Source organism: Staurois parvus, unplaced genomic scaffold (assembly GCF_062004578.1).
Source record: "Staurois parvus isolate SC_StPar_1 unplaced genomic scaffold, SC_StPar_1.0 ptg000347l, whole genome shotgun sequence".
Taxonomy (NCBI): Eukaryota; Metazoa; Chordata; class Amphibia; order Anura; family Ranidae; genus Staurois; species Staurois parvus.
This window is the reverse complement of record NW_028318143.1, coordinates 7,462,075-7,484,186: the sequence shown is the minus strand read 5'-3', so window position 1 is coordinate 7,484,186 and position 22,112 is coordinate 7,462,075. Positions and strand designations below refer to the sequence as shown.

General features: G+C 42.0%; 1 protein-coding gene across 1 annotated transcript in view; it reads left to right on the top strand.

The window, feature by feature from the left end:
* The window catches only part of LOC149456825 (cytochrome P450 4B1-like), a 45,221-nt gene that overhangs the window by 5,729 nt on the left and 17,380 nt on the right, over positions 1-22,112 (top strand). Inside the window, exons 2-3 of the mRNA XM_089684431.1 lie at positions 16,204-16,348; positions 20,332-20,376. Of these exons, the coding sequence (XP_089540557.1) occupies positions 16,204-16,348; positions 20,332-20,376 (190 nt within the window). The remainder of the gene's footprint in view (positions 1-16,203; positions 16,349-20,331; positions 20,377-22,112) is intronic.

Sequence of the window (22,112 nt, the reverse complement as noted above, 5' to 3'; positions counted from 1 at the left end):
ATTCTTCAATTCCCCCTGAATATAATTTATTATATGATAAAATTTATTCATCCACACTCTATTCATGGCCCTTTTACACACTCTGAATCAGTTGTTCCAGATGTACCATTTTCCATAACTAGGTCAGTTAAGCTAGAGGTAATTCTCTGCCTAAAAATACCTGCCATGATTTCTTCACCTTTTTTTTATCTCTTTCTTAATTTATAAAATAGTTAAATTTTAATCATAATACAGATTTGAAATAATATACATAAAATCATAATACAAAATATAATAATTATGGATAATAATATATATCCAGCAGCTGCTGTTACTGAGGTTTTTCCGCACATTGATACAGAACTTTTAAACTTTGACCACCACAAATGACCTAAAAATTCAGACCAAACATGTTCTATCTCTAGTAGAATTCCCTATTCATGTTTAACCAATTCAATACCGGGCAATTTTACCCCCTTCCTGACCAGGCCATTTTTCAGGTTTCGTCACTCTCACACTTTGAATGACAATTGCGCGGTTATACAACATTGTACCCAAACTAAAATTTTATCATTTTCTTCACACAACTAGAGCTTTCTTTTGGGGTATTTAATCACCGCCGGGGTTTTTATTTTTTGCTAAATTAACAAAAAAAGACCAAAAATTTTGAAAAAAAACCACATTTTTCTTTGTTTCTGTTATAAAAGTTTACAAATAAATAATTGTTCTTCATAAATTTAGGCCGAGATGTATTCTGCTACATGTCTTTGGTGAAAATAACCCAAATTAGGATGTATTATTTAGTTTGTAGGAAAGTTATAGAGTTCACAAACTATGGTATAGATCTGAATATTGCTCAATCCTGAAGTACTGACAGCCAGTCTAATTTCTTGAGGTCCAAGAATGTCAGAATAGTACAGATATCCCCCAAATGACCCCTTTTTGCAGAGTAGACAGTCTGACGTACTTCATAAGAGGAATGGCGAGTTTTTTGAAGTTGTATTTTTTTTGTCATTATTTTTTGGAAAATTAAAAAATTAAAAAAGTTATTTTCACTATTTTTTTTTTTACATACTGTCACCAGTGCAGTACAGCATCATCATATAACTGGCCTGGCGGTGAACAGGGACACTGACTGGTGACAGTATGAAAAAAAAATATATATATATATATATTTTTTTATTATTATTATTTTTAATTTTTTATTACATTTATTTTTATTTTTTTAAGATTTTTTTCATATTTTACTATGACCAAAGTAGTACAATGTTACCATAGTAACATTGTACTAGTTTGGGGAAGTGATCAGTATTTTTTTTTTTTTTACACAATTTTCTTATAGCAAAGAATTACTTTGCTATAAGCAAGCATTTACCTGAATGACATTGATTCATTAAGTTTTTTGTTTTTTTTTGTGCTTAGCTGTGATTTGGCTACAGCTAATTACATGATATGTGCATGTGACCTGCTGTGACCATTCACAGCTAGACACTAGTATACAATGGATGGCATGAATGAAGCCATCCATTGTATACAACTGTCATGTGACCTGCTGTGATTGATAATCCAGTATAATCCATCAATTGAGAGAGTACAAATTTGGCATTATGTTCAACCTGGATTTGTTTAGGTGATAAAGCCAACTACCATTGTGAAAATCTTTGATTGGAAACACATGGAATGTTTTTCTCAAGGAAAAATTTCAGGGTGGAATAAGGTGTATGTAAAATAATTTTGGTAAATCCTACAATGTGCTCAGTTGCCTTCAGTGCATAGTGAACTCCTACCAATTCTCAACAGGTGTTAATAGTTTAGAGAAATATGCCAGGATCCTCCAATTTCCTCCTTATAATTGAAGCAACACAGAAGAAATAGCAGTTTCAGATGTATGCACCTGTAAAGCAAATAGTGCTTGATGTTCTACTGTAGTTAGGGCTGGTGCTGTCTGCAAATCTTTTTTCAAAGATTCAAAGGCCTTTTGCTGAACTTCTGCCCAAGGACCAAAACCATTTTCCTCATTATTCTTTAGAAGTTCATATAGACATTATGCTTTATCAGCAAATTACTCAATTAACTCTCTGGAAAAATTCACTAATCCTAGGAATTGTCTTAGTGCTTTGAATGTTGTTGGTACGGGAAGTGCAGCAATAGCATTAACCCTTTCTTGCAGAGGTTGACGTTTGCTTGGACTGATCTGCATACCAAGAAACCTGACCTCACGTTTCATGAGCTGAAACTTACGAGTACTTAGCTTGAGGCCTGCATATTGCAGCAGATCAAACAATTCTGCTAAAAGGGTCAAATGCTCTAACTCACTTTCAGTTGACAACAAGATATCATCCACATACTGTATTGTAGAATACAATCTGGCCCAAAAAAATTTGCATAAGACTTTCTCTAAAGCTTGATGAAATATGCTTGGATTTAAATGGAGGCCCTGCGGAAGACGATTGAAGGTATATTGATCATAGTTAAAGGTAAATGCAAACTTATATTGACAGCCTCTAGACAAAGAGATTGAGAAAAATCCATTGGCGATGTCAATCACAGAGAACACTTTTGCTTTTGCATCAATTCGAGACATTATGTCAGGTGTATCTGCTGCTGTTCGGGGACAATATGGGGTATATTTATTCAGCATTCGGAGGTCTACCAGAAGCCTGAATGAATTAGGGTTGCCATGTTTAGATACTACCCATAACGGATTATTTGTTACAGAATTTGTTTTCCTGTTAATACCTTGTTGCAGAAGTTCCTGTACAATAACCAGTTCCATAGATTCTGGTGGCAATTCATATTGCTTCTGTGAGGGTGGATCCCTGCCTTGCACGTCTACTTCTATGTCTTTAAACAGATCTTCTTCATTTTTGCCTTGGCTCCATAGATCTTTGTATGATTTGACCACTAGTTCTAATTCTCGATTATCACCAATATCTGGCCATTTACGGTCTGCAGCAATCACTTCTGTTAAACAGATGCTGCCTACTTCACAGTAATCTGCTGGGTCAATTACCAAAGGCTTACGATTAAATCCAACAACTGTGCATACTGCTGCATCTGTCAAAAAAGATAATCTTACACCAGTGAAGGAGATTTAAGCACCTGTATCGATTAGAAACTTAAGTTTTCGTCCATTCCAATTTGCTTTAATGTAAGGGCGTTCACATTTATCCAGACATATTGGTGTTACATGTTCTAGATAATGAGACTTTTTTCCCTCTTATTGCCTTCTATTCACAGGGTAGGCAATAATGGAGTTGATTTAACAGTGGCTGATTGCAAGTTCTTTTCAGTCATGCCACTGCTGACTGATAACTCTCTGATTTGTTTTATCACAGGAGCATAAGGAGAAGAAGATTGAGTTACTTTTGGACAAGGAGGAGTAGATAGTTCAAGAGAAATAAGTCCATTTTCTTTACCTAAATTTCTTGAATCCTTTATCTGCATCCTTTTTCTCCTGTCAGATTTTTTTACACAGTCATTTTAAATGTCCTGGTTTTTGACAGTAGTACAAAGTTATTGGCTCTCTCTGTCTCACTTGCTTGCACCTGTCATTTTTACTAAGAGCAGTCATTCCGGTCTTGGCTGTAGTCTGATGGTTCCCTTTTAAAGTGTCATTTTGAACTAGAGCTATCTTAGACTTAAACGATTCTAAGGGCTCGTTCACACTAGGCTGTTTTACCAACGCTTGCCAAACGCCCCTATAGCATTTGGCAAGTGTTGGTCCGGCGTTTGCGGAGTGTTTTTTAATGCTCGGCAAACGCTCTGCAAACGCTGCATGCGCGGTTTAGTGGCGGTTGCTAGGCATTTGCCGAGCGTTAAAAAACCCCATAAACGCCTATAATGCAGTTTGAATGGTGTTACCGCTCCGCAAACGCCCTGCAACCGCGTCGCAACCGCAAACGCCGGCCGGGCGTTTGCGGAGCGGCACCATAGACTAGAATAGGAGGCTTCAATGCCTCCTGACTCGACCAGAGGCGTCCGTTTTGCTGCGACGCAACGCTCCCATTAGAACAGCACCATGTGCTGTAATGTGCAGAATTGGCAGAGGTGTTTGGGAAACGGTAAAAACGCTTCCCAAACGCCTCTCTGCCGCCTGCACACAACGCTAGTGTGAACGTAGCCTAAAGGTTAATTTTTTTTTTTTTGTAAAATAACAAACATGTCTATATTTACCTGCTATGTGCCGTGGTTTTGCACAGAGCAGGCTGGATCTTCCTCTTCTTGGGTCCCCCGCAAGCTTTCCTGGCTCCTGTCTGCCGGGTGCCCCCTACAGCAAGCAGCTTACAATGGGAGCACTCGCTGCCGAAGCTGTCATTCACATCGCTGGATTGCGATGAGGCTCAGGTAAGTATTGAGAGGGCTTTGGGGGGGGATGCTGCACACAGTAGGTTTTGTACCTTCATGCATAGAATGTATGAAGGTAAAAAAACTCGAGCCTTTAGAACCACTTTAAGGTTGCTTTATAAATGAACTTTATCAATGAACATGCAAGCTTCTGACATAGAATTTTTCTCTTGTACCATTGCACCACAGCTAATGAAGTTGGGTCAAGATATTAAAATTTTTTTACAAAAGCTTTTATCATACCTGTATTGTGTTCAATGTCTACACCCAAAACCATTTTGTATGCCTTTAAGAATTAAATTATAAATTCAAAAGGGTCCTCTCTAACTGAAGTCTGTAATGAATCAAGGGTTTCTATTGAAGAAGCATCTTCACCTGTCGTTCATAGCAGCAATTGTTGTAATGTGTCTGATGTGTCACTATGTCTCTCATTTCCTTCGCTATCAATAACAGGTGACTTTGTAAGTCGCATAGAAAGCCAAAGAAAATAGAAATGATTATGCTGTTTGTCTCTAAGATTATATCTAGAGATGAGCGAATTATTCAAAAATTCGGTTTGGCTGATTCGCCGAATTCGCCGAATAAATTCGCTTCGAGCCGAATATATTCGCTGCGAATTTAACTTATAAAAAGGGTGTTTCTAGGCTTCAGAGAGCCTTTATATTAGTGCAGAACACTGTACCTTTAATTTAAATGCCCTTGGAGTCTGCTGGGGAAGAGAAATAATACTGTCAGTCAGTATGACATGCAGATGAGTGCCGTCGATCTTAGAATCACCGCACACTTCACTCATTTGGGCAGTCACGGGGCCAAAACCAGAGTGTGGAGCCACAGTGTGGCGGTGGAGGCAGCAGCAATGGGAGGCCATACAGCACCCTATGACAAAATGGAACCCACCAGCAGTGTGAGGAGACCTGAAAGTGGCACATGGCAGAGTGTGGCGATGGAGACAGCAGCAATGGGAGGCCGTACAGGGACCCATGACACACTCTGGACCTGGCAGCAGCATGAGGAGGCGGTACAGGGGCCCATGACAGATTACGGGCCTGGCAGCAGCATGAGGAGTCGGTACGGGGGCCCATGGCAGATTACGGGCCTGGCAGCAGCATGAGGAGGCGGTACAGGGGCCCATGGCAGAGTGGCGGAGCGTAAGCAGCTAAAATTGAAGGCCATACAAAGGCCTATGTTAAAAAGTCCCCCCAGCAGCAGCGTGGGGAGACGACTATCAAGAGTCCAATGGCAGAGTGGCGGAGCAGAAGCAGCTTCAATTGAAGGCCATACACAGGCCTAGGTTTAAAAGTCCCTCACAGTTAATTCCAATAACGAACTCTACTCCTCTGTGCAATCTACTTACGAGACCCTGGGCAGGTCTGGGTCCAATTTGTGGTAGAGACTGGTTTTGTTCAGCCATGCTTGAGCGAGTAATAACAGGTCTGTGCTGCCCTTTGGTGTCTGGCTTAATGCGCACAACACTGAACGTCCCAGCGTTTGTCAACGATTTGCCGTTAAGTGATGCAAACCCGCTGAACCACGTTCATGAGGAGCCGGTACAGGGGGCCATGAATCAGTATGGACCTGGCAGCAGCGTGAGCAGACGACAAAGGCACATGGCGCAGGGTGGCGGTGTAGGCAGCATTATTCTGAAGCCATACACAGGCCTAGGTTAAAAAGCGGAAGCCGTCAGCAGCGTGAGCAGACGACAGAGACACATGGCGCAGGGTGGCGGTGGATGCAGCAGTATTCGGAAGCCAAACACAGGCCTCGGTTAAAAAGCGGAAGCCGTCAGCAGCGTGAGCAGACGACAGAGGCACATGGCGCAGGGTGGCGGTGGAGGCAGCAGCAATGGAAAGCCATACAGCACCCTATCACAAAATGGAACCCACCAACAGTGTAAGGAGACCTGAAAGTGGCACATGGCAGAGTCTGGCGATGAAGTCAGCAGCAATGGGAGGCCGTACAGGGACCCATGACACACTCTGGACCTGGCAGCAGCAAGAGGAGGCGGTACAGGGGCCCATGGCAGAGTGGCGAAGCAGAAGCAGCTTCAATTGAAGGCCATACACAGGCCTAGGTTAAAAAGTCCCCCCAGCAGCAGTGTGGGGAGACGACTATCAAGAGTCCAATGGCAGAGTGGCGGAGCGGAAGCAGCTTCAATTGAAGGCCATACACAGGCCTAGGTTAAAAAGTCCCCCCAGCAGCAGTGTGGGGAGACGACTATCAAGAGTCCAATGGCTGAGTGGCGATCCGGGAAGTCAGCGTTGTGATTGCAGATGCAATGCAGAAATTTTATGAGGTAATGCCGTGGGTGCGAAGAAGATCATATACCGTCGTACTTCCATCCATAAGACGGAACAACCTGCGAACCGGGAGCTTTATTGCCCTGACCCGCTGAGCAGCTTCTGGGATACCCAAGAGTTTGGCTTCTGTGGGGAATATGGTTGAAAACTGAAACTTAAAGGCATGTTGACGGAAGGGCACCAGTGTCAGTGCTCCGGAGGGAATATAGCTTCAAAGCTGACACTTAAAGGTATATCGACGGTCAGAGACCACAGGAAGTGGAGCTTGCGTCTTAAATCGACTGAATGTGGCAGACGTGAAACGTCTACGGGCCGTATATGAAACGGGTCGTATATGAAACGGGTTGTTCCTCTTTCTGGAATAAGTGTTGGAAATGGCCACTCTTTTTGGTGTGGCGTTTTGTCTATTTAATTCCGATAACGGACTCTACTCCTCCGTGCAATCTAGTTACGAGACCCTGGGCAGGTCTGGGTCCAATTTGTGGTAGAGACTGTGTATATTGTGAATCCTTGTGAGCTATTATAAATGAAGCGTTCAGTGGGTGTTAAACAATTATTTACTTTTCTTTAGTGTTTGGTGCGCTGGCACTTACACAAACTCACTTGGTAGTGTCAGATCAGTATATAAGGTATTTATAGTGCCGCGCTCCTATTTATATACATATATATCTCTATATCCAATCTGTACTCATTCTACTTAATTAATAACTATATAAATCCAATGTAAATCATAATGATAAGTGATATTCCATAAATTAATATGATTGAATAATTATCAATATATTGCCAATACACATATAGACAACCTAAATTCATGTGATAAATAATAATCAATATAGGACCTTGATATAATGTGAATGATAAATAATAAATAAAATATAAATATAAATATAATTAGTGCCACTCTAATTATATGTGATCAATCCAGCAATATTTGTGCAATAATGTATTCCAATGTGCACGTGCACATATAAAGACTTTATATAATTTTTTATTTTATGCACGTGCACATTGGAATACATTATTGCACAAATATTGCTGGATTGATCACATATAATTAGAGTGGCACTAATTATATTTATATTTTATTTATTATTTATCATTCACATTATATCAAGGTCCTATATTGATTATTATTTATCACATGAATTTAGGTTGTCTATATGTGTATTGGCAATATATTGATAATTATTCAATCATATTAATTTATGGAATATCACTTATCATTATGATTTACATTGGATTTATATAGTTATTAATTAAGTAGAATGAGTACAGATTGGATATAGAGATATATATGTATATAAACAGGAGCGCGGCACTATAAATACCTTATATATTGTGGTAGAGACTGGTTTTGTTCAGCCATGCTTGAGCGAGTAATAACAGGTCTGTGCTGCCCTTTGGTGTCTGGCTTAATGCGCACAACACTGAACGTCCCAGCATTTGTCAACGATTTGCCGTTAAGTGATGCAAACCCGCTGAACCACGTTCATGAGGAGCTGGTACAGGGGGCCATGAATCAGTATGGACCTGGCAGCAGTGTGAGGAGACCCGAAAGTGGCACATGGCGCAGGGTGGCGGTGGAGGCAGCAGTATTCGGAAGACATACACAGGACTAGTTTAAAAAGCGGAAGCCGTCAGCAGCGTGAGCAGACGACAGAGGCACATGGCGCAGGGTGGCGGTGGAGGCAGCAGTATTCGGAAGCCATACACAGGCCTAGGTTTAAAACTGGAACCCAGCAGCGTGAGCAGACGACAAAGACGCACATGGCAGAGGATGGATCTGGCAGCAGTATGAGAAGGCGGTACAGGGGCCCGTGGCACAGTGTGGTGATGGGGGCTTCAGCAACTGGATGCCAGAAAGTGGCCGATAGGGCTATATACTGCATGGAATTATAAAGTTGTAAAGACAGCGGCCTATAAGGCTATACACACTATAACAATCATGACTTGATTGACCATTGGCCTATAAGGCTATACACAGCATGAATATCATGACTTATTCTGAGAGTGGTTTGGAAGGCTATATACAAAAAGTAATTCATGAGCTGTCCGGACAGCGGACAATAAGTACATATATACAAATCAATTCATCAGCTGTCCAGCCAGCGGCCTCAAAGGCGACACATATAGAAAGCAATTCATGAGCTGTTCAGACAGCGGCCTCTAAGGCGACAGATATACAAAGCAATTCCCGAGGTGTTCAGGGAGCGGCCTGAACGGCTAGGTTATTACTAAATATATTTTTGTGGCCAAACATCGGCCTATAAATAGATGTCTACACAGTGACAAAAAATTATGTCGCCAGACAGCGGCCCCTAAGGCGACAGATATACAAAGCAAATCCCGAGGTGTTCAGTGAGCGGCTTGAACGGCTAGGTTATTACTAAATATATCTTTCTGGCCAAACATCGGCCTATAAATAGATGTCTACACAGTGACAAAAAAGTAGGTCGCCTTACAGCAGCGTATCCTACAAATTGACATTATAAGAAATGGTTTAGACCAAAAAAAAAAAAAAAAACTTTGATGCGATGCTATACCTTAGTAGATTGTGGAAAGTCGACAAGTCAAGCGTAACTGTGTACATTACAGAAAATCTTAACAAGACAACCAAACATGTGGCCAAATCGTGACCGATACAACAAGTTAACAATGTAAGAAACAGGAGGGGGCCAAACCGTGGCCAATAAATAAACAGTCCACCTCATTGATGAGATGGACAACACGTGTCAAATAAATATTTTAAAAAATTGCTATTCCATCGGTCTGGAACTGGTCGACTATAAATAATTAAAAAGTTTAAATTCATGTGACAGTCGTCCAGCGACGTATAAATAATTTAAAAACACCAATTCATGAGGGGCCCGACCAGCAGAGTATAAGTCATTAAAAAGGTTCAATTCATGTGACGGTCGTCCAGCGAAGTATAAATAATTTAAAAACCCCAATTCATGAGGGGCCCGACCTGCAGAGTATAAGTCATTAAAAATGTGCAAAACATGAGTCGGCCGACCAGCAGCCTCTCAATAAAATATATATACAAATGTACGGATCAGGTGGAGGTCTTCCATTTGTCCCTAATAACATGTTTGGGGCATGATTCATGGCGGATTTAGTCAGTTGTGTCAGGAACTGGTGGTTTGAAATCCAGACTAATCCACGCCTGATTCATTTTCACAAACGTGAGTCTCTCCACACTTTGGGTGGACAGTCGTGTCCTCCGCGGAGTTACAATACCTCCTGCCGCACTAAACACGCGCTCCGATGCCACGCTACTGGCCGGGCATGACAGCCTTTCAAGGGCAAATTCAGCTAGTTGGGGCCAAAGGTCAAGTTTCGTTGCCCAGTAGTCAAGGGGATTGTCTACCTCGATTGGCAGGGTGCTGTCCAAGTAGGCCCAAGCCTGTTGTTTGAGGTCCTGCTCCAGGTCCACCTGATGCTGCTGCTGCTGCGGCTGGTTAGTAGTTTCCTCACTGCGCTGGTGAAGAAAGCTACTCATCATCGACTGCAGACTGAGGCAGCCGCTGCTGGTGGAGCTGCCACTGCTCCTACCACCCCACCCCTCCCCTGCTGCCATGGCAGCGGAACGCGAGCGCACAGGGCCCACAGTGTCTGAGGATGGACGTTGGCGCAGAAAGGCAGAGACCAACTGACTACATAGGTGGTTTTTTATAGTACTTTATTTTGGCCTCCCTCTCAGCAGGTGTGAAAAAGGCCACCATTTTTGAACGGTAGCGAGGGTCCAACAAGGTGGACAGCCAAAAGTCATCCCTCTGTCTGATGGTTATTATTCGGCTGTCGCTACGCAAGCAACCGAGCATGCTATGGGCCATTTGTGCCAAGGAATGCGAGGGACTCCCTGCCACCATCTCCACAGCATACTGCCACGGTGCGTCTGGGTCCTCTGTCTCCTCCTCCTCCTCTACCAGATGCTCCTGCTCCTCCACTCCTGTCTGCTGAGTGGAAAAACCACCCATTTCACTCAATAATTCCTGAGCACCAATGTCCTCCTCTACCTCCTCCTCTTCTTCCTGTCCTGCCCCCACAGGGGTCATGTGGCGTTGAGATCTGTGCGCCACGTCTACCGCACCCTGACCAGCCATTGTTAACAGCATTTGTTCCAGGACGTGCAACAGAGGAATGACGTCGTTCATCCCATAGTCCTGCCGACTCACGAATAGCGTGGCCTCCTCAAAGGGCCTGAGCAAGCGGCAGGTGTCACGCATGAGCTGCCAATGGCTGACATCTAAGTTACACAGGGGAGTACCTTTATCCGCTTGTAACATCAGGAAATCGGTGATGGCCTTTCGCTGTTCGTAAAGGCGGTCTAACATATGTAGGGTTGAATTCCACCTTGTTGCAACGTCGCAGATCAGGCGATGCTGTGGAATTCCGTTCTGCCGCTGCAGCTCAAGGAGGGTGTGCTTTGCGGTGTAGGAATGGCTGAAATGCATGCAAAGTTTACGTGACATTTTAAGGATGACTTGCAGTGGGATGGTGGATTTTAGGAACCGCTTGACAACCAGATTGAACACGTGAGCCATGCATGGCGCATGGCACAACCTTCCTTGACGCAGAGCAGACACCATGTTCTTTCCGTTGTCGGTCAACATGGTTCCGATTTTCAGTTTGCGCGGAGACAGCCATCTGTCAATTTCTCTGTTCATTACACTCAGAAGTTCCTCCCCTGTGTGACTACGTTCGCCAAGGCATACCAGGTGCAGCACAGCGTGACACCGTTGCGCCCTGCACATGTGATATGCCGGTCGGGTAATGGGACTTGGCACGGGGGTGGCGGCTGAGGACACGGCGGAAGAAGAGGTGGTAGAGGCGGACATCTTTGCCGGACCAAGGACGTGCAAACATGGAGGCAAAAGCGGCGTGACCTGTCCAAGTTGCTGGTGCGGCTGTGCCGGCACCACGTTCACCCAGTGGGCCGTAAATGACATGTACTGTCCCTGACCGTAGTTACAGCTCCACACGTCGGCGCTGCCGTGCACTTTGGCAGAGACCGACATGCTCAAAGACAGGCCCACCATCTCTTCTACATGTGAATGCAGGGCTGGCACTGCCTTTTTGGCGAAGAAATGCCGGCTTGGCACTCTCCACCGCGGCGCGGCACAAGCCATCATTTCTCGGAAAGGTGCTGAGTCCACCACTTGGAAAGGGAGGGACTGCAGCACCAGCAACTTGGACAGGAGGACGTTCAGCTTCTGCACCGTCGGGTGCGTGCTCGCAAACTGTTGTCTCTTGGAAACGGATTCCAAGAAAGACTGCTGACGGAATCCGTGAAGAGGAGTAGCAGGAGAAGGAGCATCTGAACGAGCGGAAGATGCCAATGAGCGACAACTCCCCTCAGCAGAGGTGTTGGAGCCTTGACTGGCTGATAGAGGGTGATTGACGTCGGGTGACGGAGCAAGTAACGGAGCGGGTGATGGAGCGGGGGCTGGGGCAGGCAGAACCGCCGTATCTTTATCACGGTTTTCCCAGGCCACCGAATGGCGACGCTGCATATGCTAACGCAACGCTGTAGTCCCAACATTGGCCCCCTGGCCACGCTTGACTTTCTGGCCACATAGTCGACATACGGCTACGTTTACTTCCTCGGGCGGCTTGACGAAAAATTGCCACACTGCCGAGTAGGAAACTTTGCCCCCGCTACTCCTCACTGGCTGACTGCTACTTCCTCCGTGCACACTGGCACCACTACTGGCCGTGGTGGTAGGCTGCAGTGGAGCTGGTGCTCTACTCCGTGGCCGTTTGGCTCCACTGACACTGCTGAGACCCTGCTGCCTCCTGGGCAACCCACCGACTGTTTTGCTCACTGGCAAGCTGGCACCCTCTTCTCCTGATGATGCGGAAGCAATAACCTGATGACGATGAGGCTGCCAAGTGCGATCAGCCTCATCATCATCAATTAGGGTCTCCGCGTCACTACTAGCCCCCTCGGCTGCGCGTGGGTCAGGAGACAGACCTGTCTCTAGACCGGCTACCGAGCCACTCTCCTCGCCAGTACTTCTTCGCCTGGCTGCTGAAGAGGCGGATGTCTCCCCCCGTTCCTGACCGCCCTCTGTTAGCTCTTCCTCACTGTACAGTGGGGCTGAGCCCACAGAATGCGATACTTCGCTTGGTGAGGGAACACCAAAGGACAGGGGCAGGTCGAGGACACGTGATTTCAGTGGGCTTGCTCCCGGGCCATGCCAACTAACGGTTGTGTCTGACGTACCCACCGACCGTTGGCTGTAGGTGTCAGAGGTGACCTGGGAAGAGGAAGACGACCGAGTCAACCAATCGATGACGGCAGGGTTGTCGGTGGAGACACGACCGCTGGATGACACCGGGAGCACTGGCCTCTGGCTGCGACTAGTGCTGCCTCAACCCCTTCCTCTGCTGCCACGTCTGCTCGCTCCTGAAACATTGCCTCCTCTGCCACTCCTCTGCGTGTTGTCTGACATACTCTTTAATTCAATAAGCACCCCAAAAATAAAACCGGATTTAACTCTTTGAACGTACAATAGTGGTTGTGAAGCAGAAAGTCAGTTTATTGTACACAATTGGTCAATTGCAGCTTGCCGTTGGCTGGAAACTGTACGTTTCTGTCACTGGAATGCACTAATCACCCAAAAAATATTACCGCCAGCCGGCGTGTAAATGGATTTAACTCTTTGAACGTACAATAGTGGTTGTGAAGCAGAAAGTCAGTTTATTTAGCGCAATCGGTCAATTGCAGCTTGCCGTTGGCTGGAAACTGTACGTTTATATCACTGGAATGCACTAATCACCCAAAAAATATTACCGCCACCCGGCGTGTAAATGGATCTAACTCTTTGAACGTACAATAGTGGTTGTGAAGCAGAAAGTCAGTTTATTGTACACAATCGGTCAATTGCAGCTTGCCGTTGGCTGGAAACTGTACGTTTGTGTCACTGGAATGCACTAATCACCCAAAAAATATTACCACCAGCCGGCGTGTAAATGGATTTAACTCTTTGAACGTACAATAGTGGTTGTGAAGCAGAAAGTCAGTTTATTTTGCACAATCGGCAAACTGCAGCACCAACTGTGCACGACAGTCACCAAAAAAAAAAGGGTGTATGTCACTTTAAATTTTCGATTCTTTGATAGCTGTGGCCCTAAGTAACGATTGTGTGTCCCCGGGTAACGATTGTGTGTCCCTGAGTAACGATTGTGTGTCCCTGAGTAACGATTGTGTATCCCTGAGTAACGATTCTGTGTCCCTGAGTAACGATTGTGTGTCCCTGAGTAACGATTCTGTGTCCCTGAGTAACGATTCTGTGTCCCTGAGTAACGATTCTGTGTCCCTGAGTAACGATTCTGTGGCCCTAAAGTCTCTGTGGCCCTAACTCTGTCCCTTAATACACACAGGTCTGTCTCTCTTGAATGACCGGAGGCTAATGGAGAATTCTAAGATGGCCGCGATTTATAGCTCCACCATTACACAGTGCTGGCTGGCTGCTGATTGGCTAATGCGATCACATGTCATGAATGCAATGCATTATGGGTCAGTGCGCCTTGTCTGCGCGCCTTCCCAGAGATCCCCGCCCCATCTTCTCTGTCCATTTTCTCCGTCGCCACACATGTCGCCGCCATTTTTGGGAAAATGTGATTCGTGCATCCAAATTTTGCTAATCTTCGGATTCGTCGCGAATAGAATTTTTCTAAATCTTCGGAACGAATTCCACTTCGTCATGTTCGATTCGCTCATCTCTAATTATATCGATCAGTATATAGCTCGAATACATCAGCATTATAAAAAGCATCTGTCTTTGAGTCATATACTGGGATATCTTTTAAAATTTTCATTAATTGGTCATGTATTTGTAATTTTAGTTTAGCTGCACGGTCTAGTACTTTTTTTTCTTCTGACCTCTACTTCATCATCCAGTTCAACTCTTCCAATTTCAGGAATACAGGAAGTTTGAGGCTTTGACTTCAATTCAGTCTTTTTGTCTCCTGTTATCACAGCAACAGTTTACTGTCATTCTGTAGTCTTTACGAAATATTTGTTTTGGAGTCAATCTGTTTCTCAAGGTTCTCTTTAAAATTACAAAAACATTCACAGTTTGGACAATTAAGAGAAACATGGAATACATTTTCATGCATTCCTGTATTCTGTACTGTGTTAAATTATTTCTGCTTTAATATACAAACATTTTTATAAGGTAAATCAACATTAATAATATTTTTGTTAAATATTCTCACCATATTTAAGATATTAGATATCTTTTTTAAGCTGTATGCTTACAGTAAATCTAGAATTCTCTATCTGAACATTGGCCTGTAAACATACATTGTACATGTATTGCCACAATCGTCCATCATCAGAATATAAAGAAACATCTTTAAACTCTAACTTGCTTTCTGTAGCTAATTTTTCAATACATTTCATAACTTTTACTCACCATAATCAGATGATTTTCTTGTTCCCAGCCTGCTCAGTCACTGGACCTCTCGTCCACGTCTGATGAAACACAAACGCCTTGTTTCTAGGTTCTTGACCATAAAAACAATATGTTGTGCTCCTTCTTTGAATATTAAATCAATACATATTTCCAATAAATATATTAAAAAATCAAAAAAATTAATAAACTTGTAAAAAACAGAAAATCATGTGAAATCAAAATGTCATCCCGTGCTCATCATACAAAAAAATATATAAAAATTAATCAGTCTTCAATGAAAAAAATATACGTGACTTTTCCCAGTGATTCAAATCAATAATTCCAGGTGACTTCCTTGGTGAGTATAAGATGTGCGCTCACCTCCAGATTAGCCTGTAACAGGCTAATAACGCTTTTTGTCCACTCAATGGGACTGATGTTTGTTGCACCATATGAAGAGTGGTGGGTCCCTCTCAGGCTTCTTTCTGTCTCCTACTCCTGCTGGGATCTTACTCTTATACTGCTTATCTCCTACTTTCCTTTCCTTGGCAGGTGCCCTCAGTGGAAAGAAAATTACCAAAAATAGTGCTTTATCTTTTTTAAAAACAGTGCTTTATTTAAGTACCAGTTGCACTCACCAGTGCTACTTTAGAATGCTATATGATCTTCCCATACTAAAGGATCACATGACTAAATTTTTCTTAAAACTGGTTCAACCTTCAGTTCAGTTAAGGACAGAAACCACATAAATGCACAGACATAATCAACTATAATTGAGAATATACTATCACACACTATTCCTAACTAACTCATTTATTAACTAACTATATTAAATAACTGACTAACCAGCTGTATTATAGATTACTAATGTTTCTCATGATAAGATATATTTTCTTATCTATTGTTTAACACTTTACTGCATTCCAGTTTATGTTTTAGTCTGAGAAGCCTACTGACCTCTCTACAGAATTTATGGAACACTTGATCACCTGCTTACAGACCCCATTCACACGGTTAATTTTAAACTGACTTATGCTGAGTCTCAAGATACAGACTTTTGGAGAATCAGAATTATTATAAAACACAGATGTCTGTTTTAAAACCAAATTAATAATTCTTCAGTGTACTAGGCTTCAGAGATCCTAATATCTTTTTTTTCTGTTTGTTTTCAGTTTAAGAAAGATGGCACCGATCTGGACATTGTGGCTAGTTATGGGAGGAAATTTGAATATGCATTTCCCATGTGGCTTGGAAGATACTTTGCTTCTCTAACAATCTGTCATCCTGAATATGCAAAGACCATTCTGTCCAGACAAGGTAAGAAGGTTTTTCCTCTTTTTTTGTTAAAGAATGTCAATAACTTGTTCTGTGATAAGTCATTGTTTCTGAGATCCTTGTATCTTAGCCCTCATTCAAATGACCACAGAGGGCTGTAAACCTCCAGAAATCAGCATAAATGCATGGCCGGAATTCATAGGGGTTTGTTTCCAGGGCCACTCATATGTCCATAATCGCATGTAATCACTACATATGTACTTTCACAGCATTTGGCAGCTTGTGCTTGATTTATACAGGTAGCCAGCTGCGGCTAATAGCAACATATTTCAGACCTAGCCAGAAAAATGTGCTAATTCGTTGAGTTCCACTTTGAGGTTTATCAGATTTGCTGCATTATGTTCTAAGCATATATGCCTCACAATGTTTTAGACACATTTGAAGAAACACCTACTAAACATCTGCTAATAGAAGAAAAAACTGTTTTAGCAACAGTTGTTGCTTTTTACCTAGTCAAGTTATTATCTTGACATCCAAACTTCCTCAGTCCTCAAAATGGGTTTGGAATCAGCAGTAGTGATGTAAAGAGCTTAAAAACATAGAATAAAATATAGCTTCAGGAGCTGAGTCTAAAGATGGGCTTTAAAGTAGGGAAAGATTAGTAAGACACCATTAAAAGTTGAAATAAAATCTACATATAAATTTGCTTAAAACCACTGCTCACCCCCCTCTTTCTACCTGTGCTGTACAGTGCTGGTAAAAAAAAAGTAAAAACCACAAACGAGAAACAATGAGGAACTAGGGACTTTAAGGTACCACAGTATATGACAAAGAAAAAAATATAAAAAAATTTCAACATTTTATTCATAGAAAATAGTAAAAAAACCTTCAACATATACATAGTGTATTAAAAACATGAAAAAGAAAATGTTACATGCTGTATATACAATAATGGAATCATAAACATGAGTTCAATATTCGCAAAGAAACCACAGCTCGTTTCAACTTGTAAGTCTTCCTCAGAGATTTATCAATTAGTTCTCTGAAATGGAACCTGAAACAAATGCAAGTATCAAAATAACATACAATAAAAACAATACAAACAGATTGCAATAATCCGAAAGAAATAGTATATAATTGATACCTCCAATTCCCAATATATCTTGTACATAAGCCCTAAGGCAAAGTATGGTTGGATATCTTTGGGGGGCACCCTTCCAGGCATCCACAGATTGCACAAGAGGTAACTGAAATCCTTCAGAGGATGTATAGAATCTAATCCAAATAATACAGCAAAAAATAAATACAAATTTCATAAATGCACAAAAAAATACACACAAAAAACAGCAAGTGTCTCCTTTTACCTTGAATATAAATGTGGTATCGCCCACAACCGATGGATATAAGTATTGGTGAGGTACAAATCATTTTATATGACATACAAATTTCAAAATACTATAGCTGTCCGAGAATTTTACAACAAAAAAAATAAAGAGAGAAGTGTAAATAGAATGTTCATATTCAAATGAAAATTCAGGGCACTGCTAAAGCCATATGACTCTTACCCCCAATAAGGATAACAAGGATGCCTTCCACAGTCCTCCAAATGACCAGCAACTGTGAAGGACACAAGCTAGTATTAACCAACATGCAACAAAAAAAGACAACAATGGGAAGTAAAACAAGCTGCAGTATAAATGTACTTCATTCGATGTCATGTGTGCCAAATCGACCAATAAACATCGATTAAGGGGCGCCAAATTGCAGTAAACCACCTGAAGATCTGGGAGCAAAAATCTCCCCTTGTATCCCCTGCTGATAGTCTCCCATTGTGGATGATGCACAAGGCCACCGGAAGTGAGGTCACTCCTGGGCACAGGAAATGCCATGTCCACCATGTTAGAATGAGGAGAAGAAGCAGCGCCAACACGCTACAAATCCCAGGGGCAAAATATGGAGTAAGTTAAACTATTGAAGCTGTTGGTGGGGTATATTTTAAGTCTTACATATTTCATTTTAGGTCTAGGCTGCATAGATACACTTCGTTTCAACTAGAGATACAGAAACCCTCCCCTGGAATGCACATTTGTCATGACATGGGGGACTACCTACATATCACACAAGTTTCTAGACCAGCCATTTTCATACAGGGTTCCTTCCAAGGTTGCTAGGGTTTCCTTAAGCTGTAGCTGGTTGTTCTGTCATCTAATGGCTCCTGCATGTCCAATGCTGCTTGCCAAAACCAGCAACATGACATCAATCATCTTTTTAGCTATCTATAGGGGTGGCACGTGGTGACCAATGCTGTAGGGGGGCCATTCTTCCATTCATCTCTTTGACCATCAATATAGAGGCATTCTTCCCCCAGTGAATTGATTTAAGCAAGGGTTCCCTGACACTTGAAATAATTTCAGGGTTTATTTAGGGTACATATGTTGAGAAAATAAAATCTAGACAGTTACAGGCCATTAATTAATGTGCCTAAATGAAACTTGACCTGTTTGTTGGAAATAAACTCTTGTTTCTTGTTTGACCTATTTTCCTACCCTTTTTTATTTCTTTATTGACTTGTTAAAGTATTACTAAACCCATGACCCCTGCATTCACTATATCCGGTCTTTACAGAACACAGAACATGGAAATGCAATTATTTTAGTAAATATAAACTGCTAAAAACATTTTTCTCAACAGCAGTGTATAGCAGTTTTGTGACATCTATCAGTGTCCAGCTGAGCACTGGTTAATCATATAGGAGGAGTTTTCATTCATAGCATGTGCAGTCCATACTGTGGCAGATGGATTGGGGACAGTTAAAGAAGGGGAGGATCAGAGAAGACAGGCTCAAACAGCCTTTTTTACACAATGCAGAGGATTGACCCCTTAGGTTCCACAGTGAGCATAACAAGCATGCTTTACTGCATCTACAGACTGATTTTACTGTTGTGGGTTTAGTAACACTTTCTGTAAGCATAATATAGATGGCCTCACCTCAAACATTTTATTATTCAAAAACTGAGTCAGGAAGTCAAATAAAAATTTATTTCAAATAGTTTTTTTATTGAAAAAGTTTTAACATCTGAACAGTATATACAAACAATCGGATGGAAGGTTCACATAAGAAAGTTTACAACATATAAGGGGGAAGAGGAAGTGACAGATCCCCACCATTTGGCTGGGGAACCATTTATCGTAATCATGTTTACATGAGAGGTATGCTCGTTGATTTGTGAACCTTGTTGAAGAACATGAAACTCAAGGGGTTAGGTAGGGGTTGGAGGTAAGGGGTAGGAAGAGTGGGAGAGGAAGGGAGGAGGGCACCAATGCATTAGGAATATAGCATCTTATAAGAATTGGGACTAGTAATCAGGTAATTGAGCAATTGGGGTGTTTTAACCATTGAGACCAATGTAGTGTGAATTTGTGGTAGGTGGAGTTTCGAAGGGCCGTTCTGCGTTCCATCTCACATTGTAGGTTGAGATCAGCAACGATACGGGACAGTAAGGGAGAGGAAGTGGATCGCCATAATTTAGTGATGTTGATCTTTGCTGCTGCCAGGATGTGTATGATAATAATGCGTGAGCTTATGGGGAATTTATCTATTGCTATATGAAGGAGGGCTAGGCAGGATTTGGGGTTACTGGTGTATCTATAATTGAGGAGATTATTTGGAAAACTTTATTCCAATAAGACTTGAGGGACTTGCATGTCCAGAGTAAATGGAAGAGTGAGACAGTTTCTCCGCAGTGTCTCCTCAAATAAAAATTTAGATAAGTTTGATATGACAATAATGTTTGTTTCACATTGTTACTGAATACTTTCTACAAATGTATTAAGAAAGAGAAAGATTATGTACATAAAAAAATAAACTATTTCTTTAATAGGACTGTAAAGGCATAAAATTATACAACTTCAGTTTAAGTGTTCTCTATTTTAGGTTCTCCTATCTTGTACCTCAATAAAGTGTCTGAAACCTTTAATGCTCTGTATGACCTGTACACAGAACTATCATGTTTCTTTTCTAACAGATCCGAAAGACAACTTTGCCTATTACTTCATCACCCCATGGATTGGTATGGCACAACTCTCTTATCAATAACTATTAGATTAGGACTTGCCTACATACTGTATGTGTACCATTTGCTCCACCTATCACATCCCCTTCTCTGCATTCCAGTTTGCTGCTTATTGGCAGGTCAAACGTATGTCCTTTTAAGTAGAGTCTTCTTCAAGACAAAATTATGTTTTGTTTTGGGATATGTACACCCATTGCTCCAAATTCTTATATTTCTCAGTCAGAGTCAAAGACTCTGGTGGGGACATCTTTGCACCTGAAGTCCTAGCTTTCCCACTTGTGAGAGTCTAATTTCATATATACTATATAGTATACTGTGTGTATGTATATATATATATATATATATATATATATATATATATATATATATATATATATATAATAGCAGTGTGTTGAAAAAAGTGAATAAAGCTCAAAATCCTTCTAATAGCTTTTATTTCCATACACACAAATGCATTGGGAACACTACACATTCTATTCCAAATCAAAACATGAAGAAAAATATATCAAATTTGTGTTTTTCCTCTAAAAAAATGAAGAAAAGTGAATATTAGACTTCTGAACACTGCTATGAAGAAAATAGCAGTGTTTGTATTCTTCTTTACAAACTCAAACATTCACTATATAAACTGAAAAATGTTTGAAGATTTTGCTTTCCTTTGAATCACTTAATGAATATTTGGTTGTATAAGCACTGTTTCTGAGAACTGCTGTACATCTGTGTTGCATGGAGTCAACCAACTTCTGGCACCTGTGAACAGGTATTCCAGCCCAGGATGATTGGACTACATTCCACAGTTCTTCCCTATTTCTTGGTTTTGCCTCAGAAACTGCATTTTTGATGTCACCCCACAAGTTTTCTATTGGATTAAGATCCGGGGATTGGGCTGGCCACTCCATAACGTCAATCTTGTTGGTCTGGAACCAAGATGTTGCACGTTTACTGGTGTGTTTGGGGTCGTTGTCTTGTTGGAACACCCATTTCAAGGGCATTTGCTCTTCAGCATAAGGCAGCATGACCTCTTCAAGTATTCTGATGTATTCAAACTGATCCATGATCCCTGGTATGCGATAAATAGGCCCAACACCGTAGTATGAGAAACATCCCTATATCATGATGCTTGCGCAATCATGCTTCACTGTCTTCACAGTGTACTGTGGCTTGAATTCAGTGTTTGGGGTCGTCTAACAAACTGTCTCCGGCCACTAGACCCAAAAAGAACAATCCTACTTTCATCAGTCCACAAAATGTTGCACCATTTCTCTTTAGGCCAGTCAATGTGCTCTTTGGCAAATTGTAACCTCTTCAGCACGTCTTTTTTTCAACAGTGGGACTTTGCGGGGGCTTCTTGCAGATAGCTTGGCTTCACATAGGCGTCTAATTGTAACAGTACTCACAGGGAACTTTACACCTTCTTTGATCTTCCTGGAGCTGATTGTTGGCTGAGTCCTTGCCATTTTGGCTATTCTTCTATCCATTCGAATGGTAGTTTTTCGCTTTCTTCCACGTCTTTCAGGTTTTGGTCGCCATTTTAAAGCATTTGCGATCATTTTAGCTGAGCAGCCTATCATTTTCTGCACTTCTTTATATGTTTTCCCCTCTCCAATCAACTTTGTAATCAAGGTATGCTGTTCTGCTGAACAATGTCTGGAAAGACCCATTTTCCTCAGAATTTCAGAGAGAAATGCACTGTAACCAGCATGTACAACATTTGCTGCCTTCCTTCCTTAAAT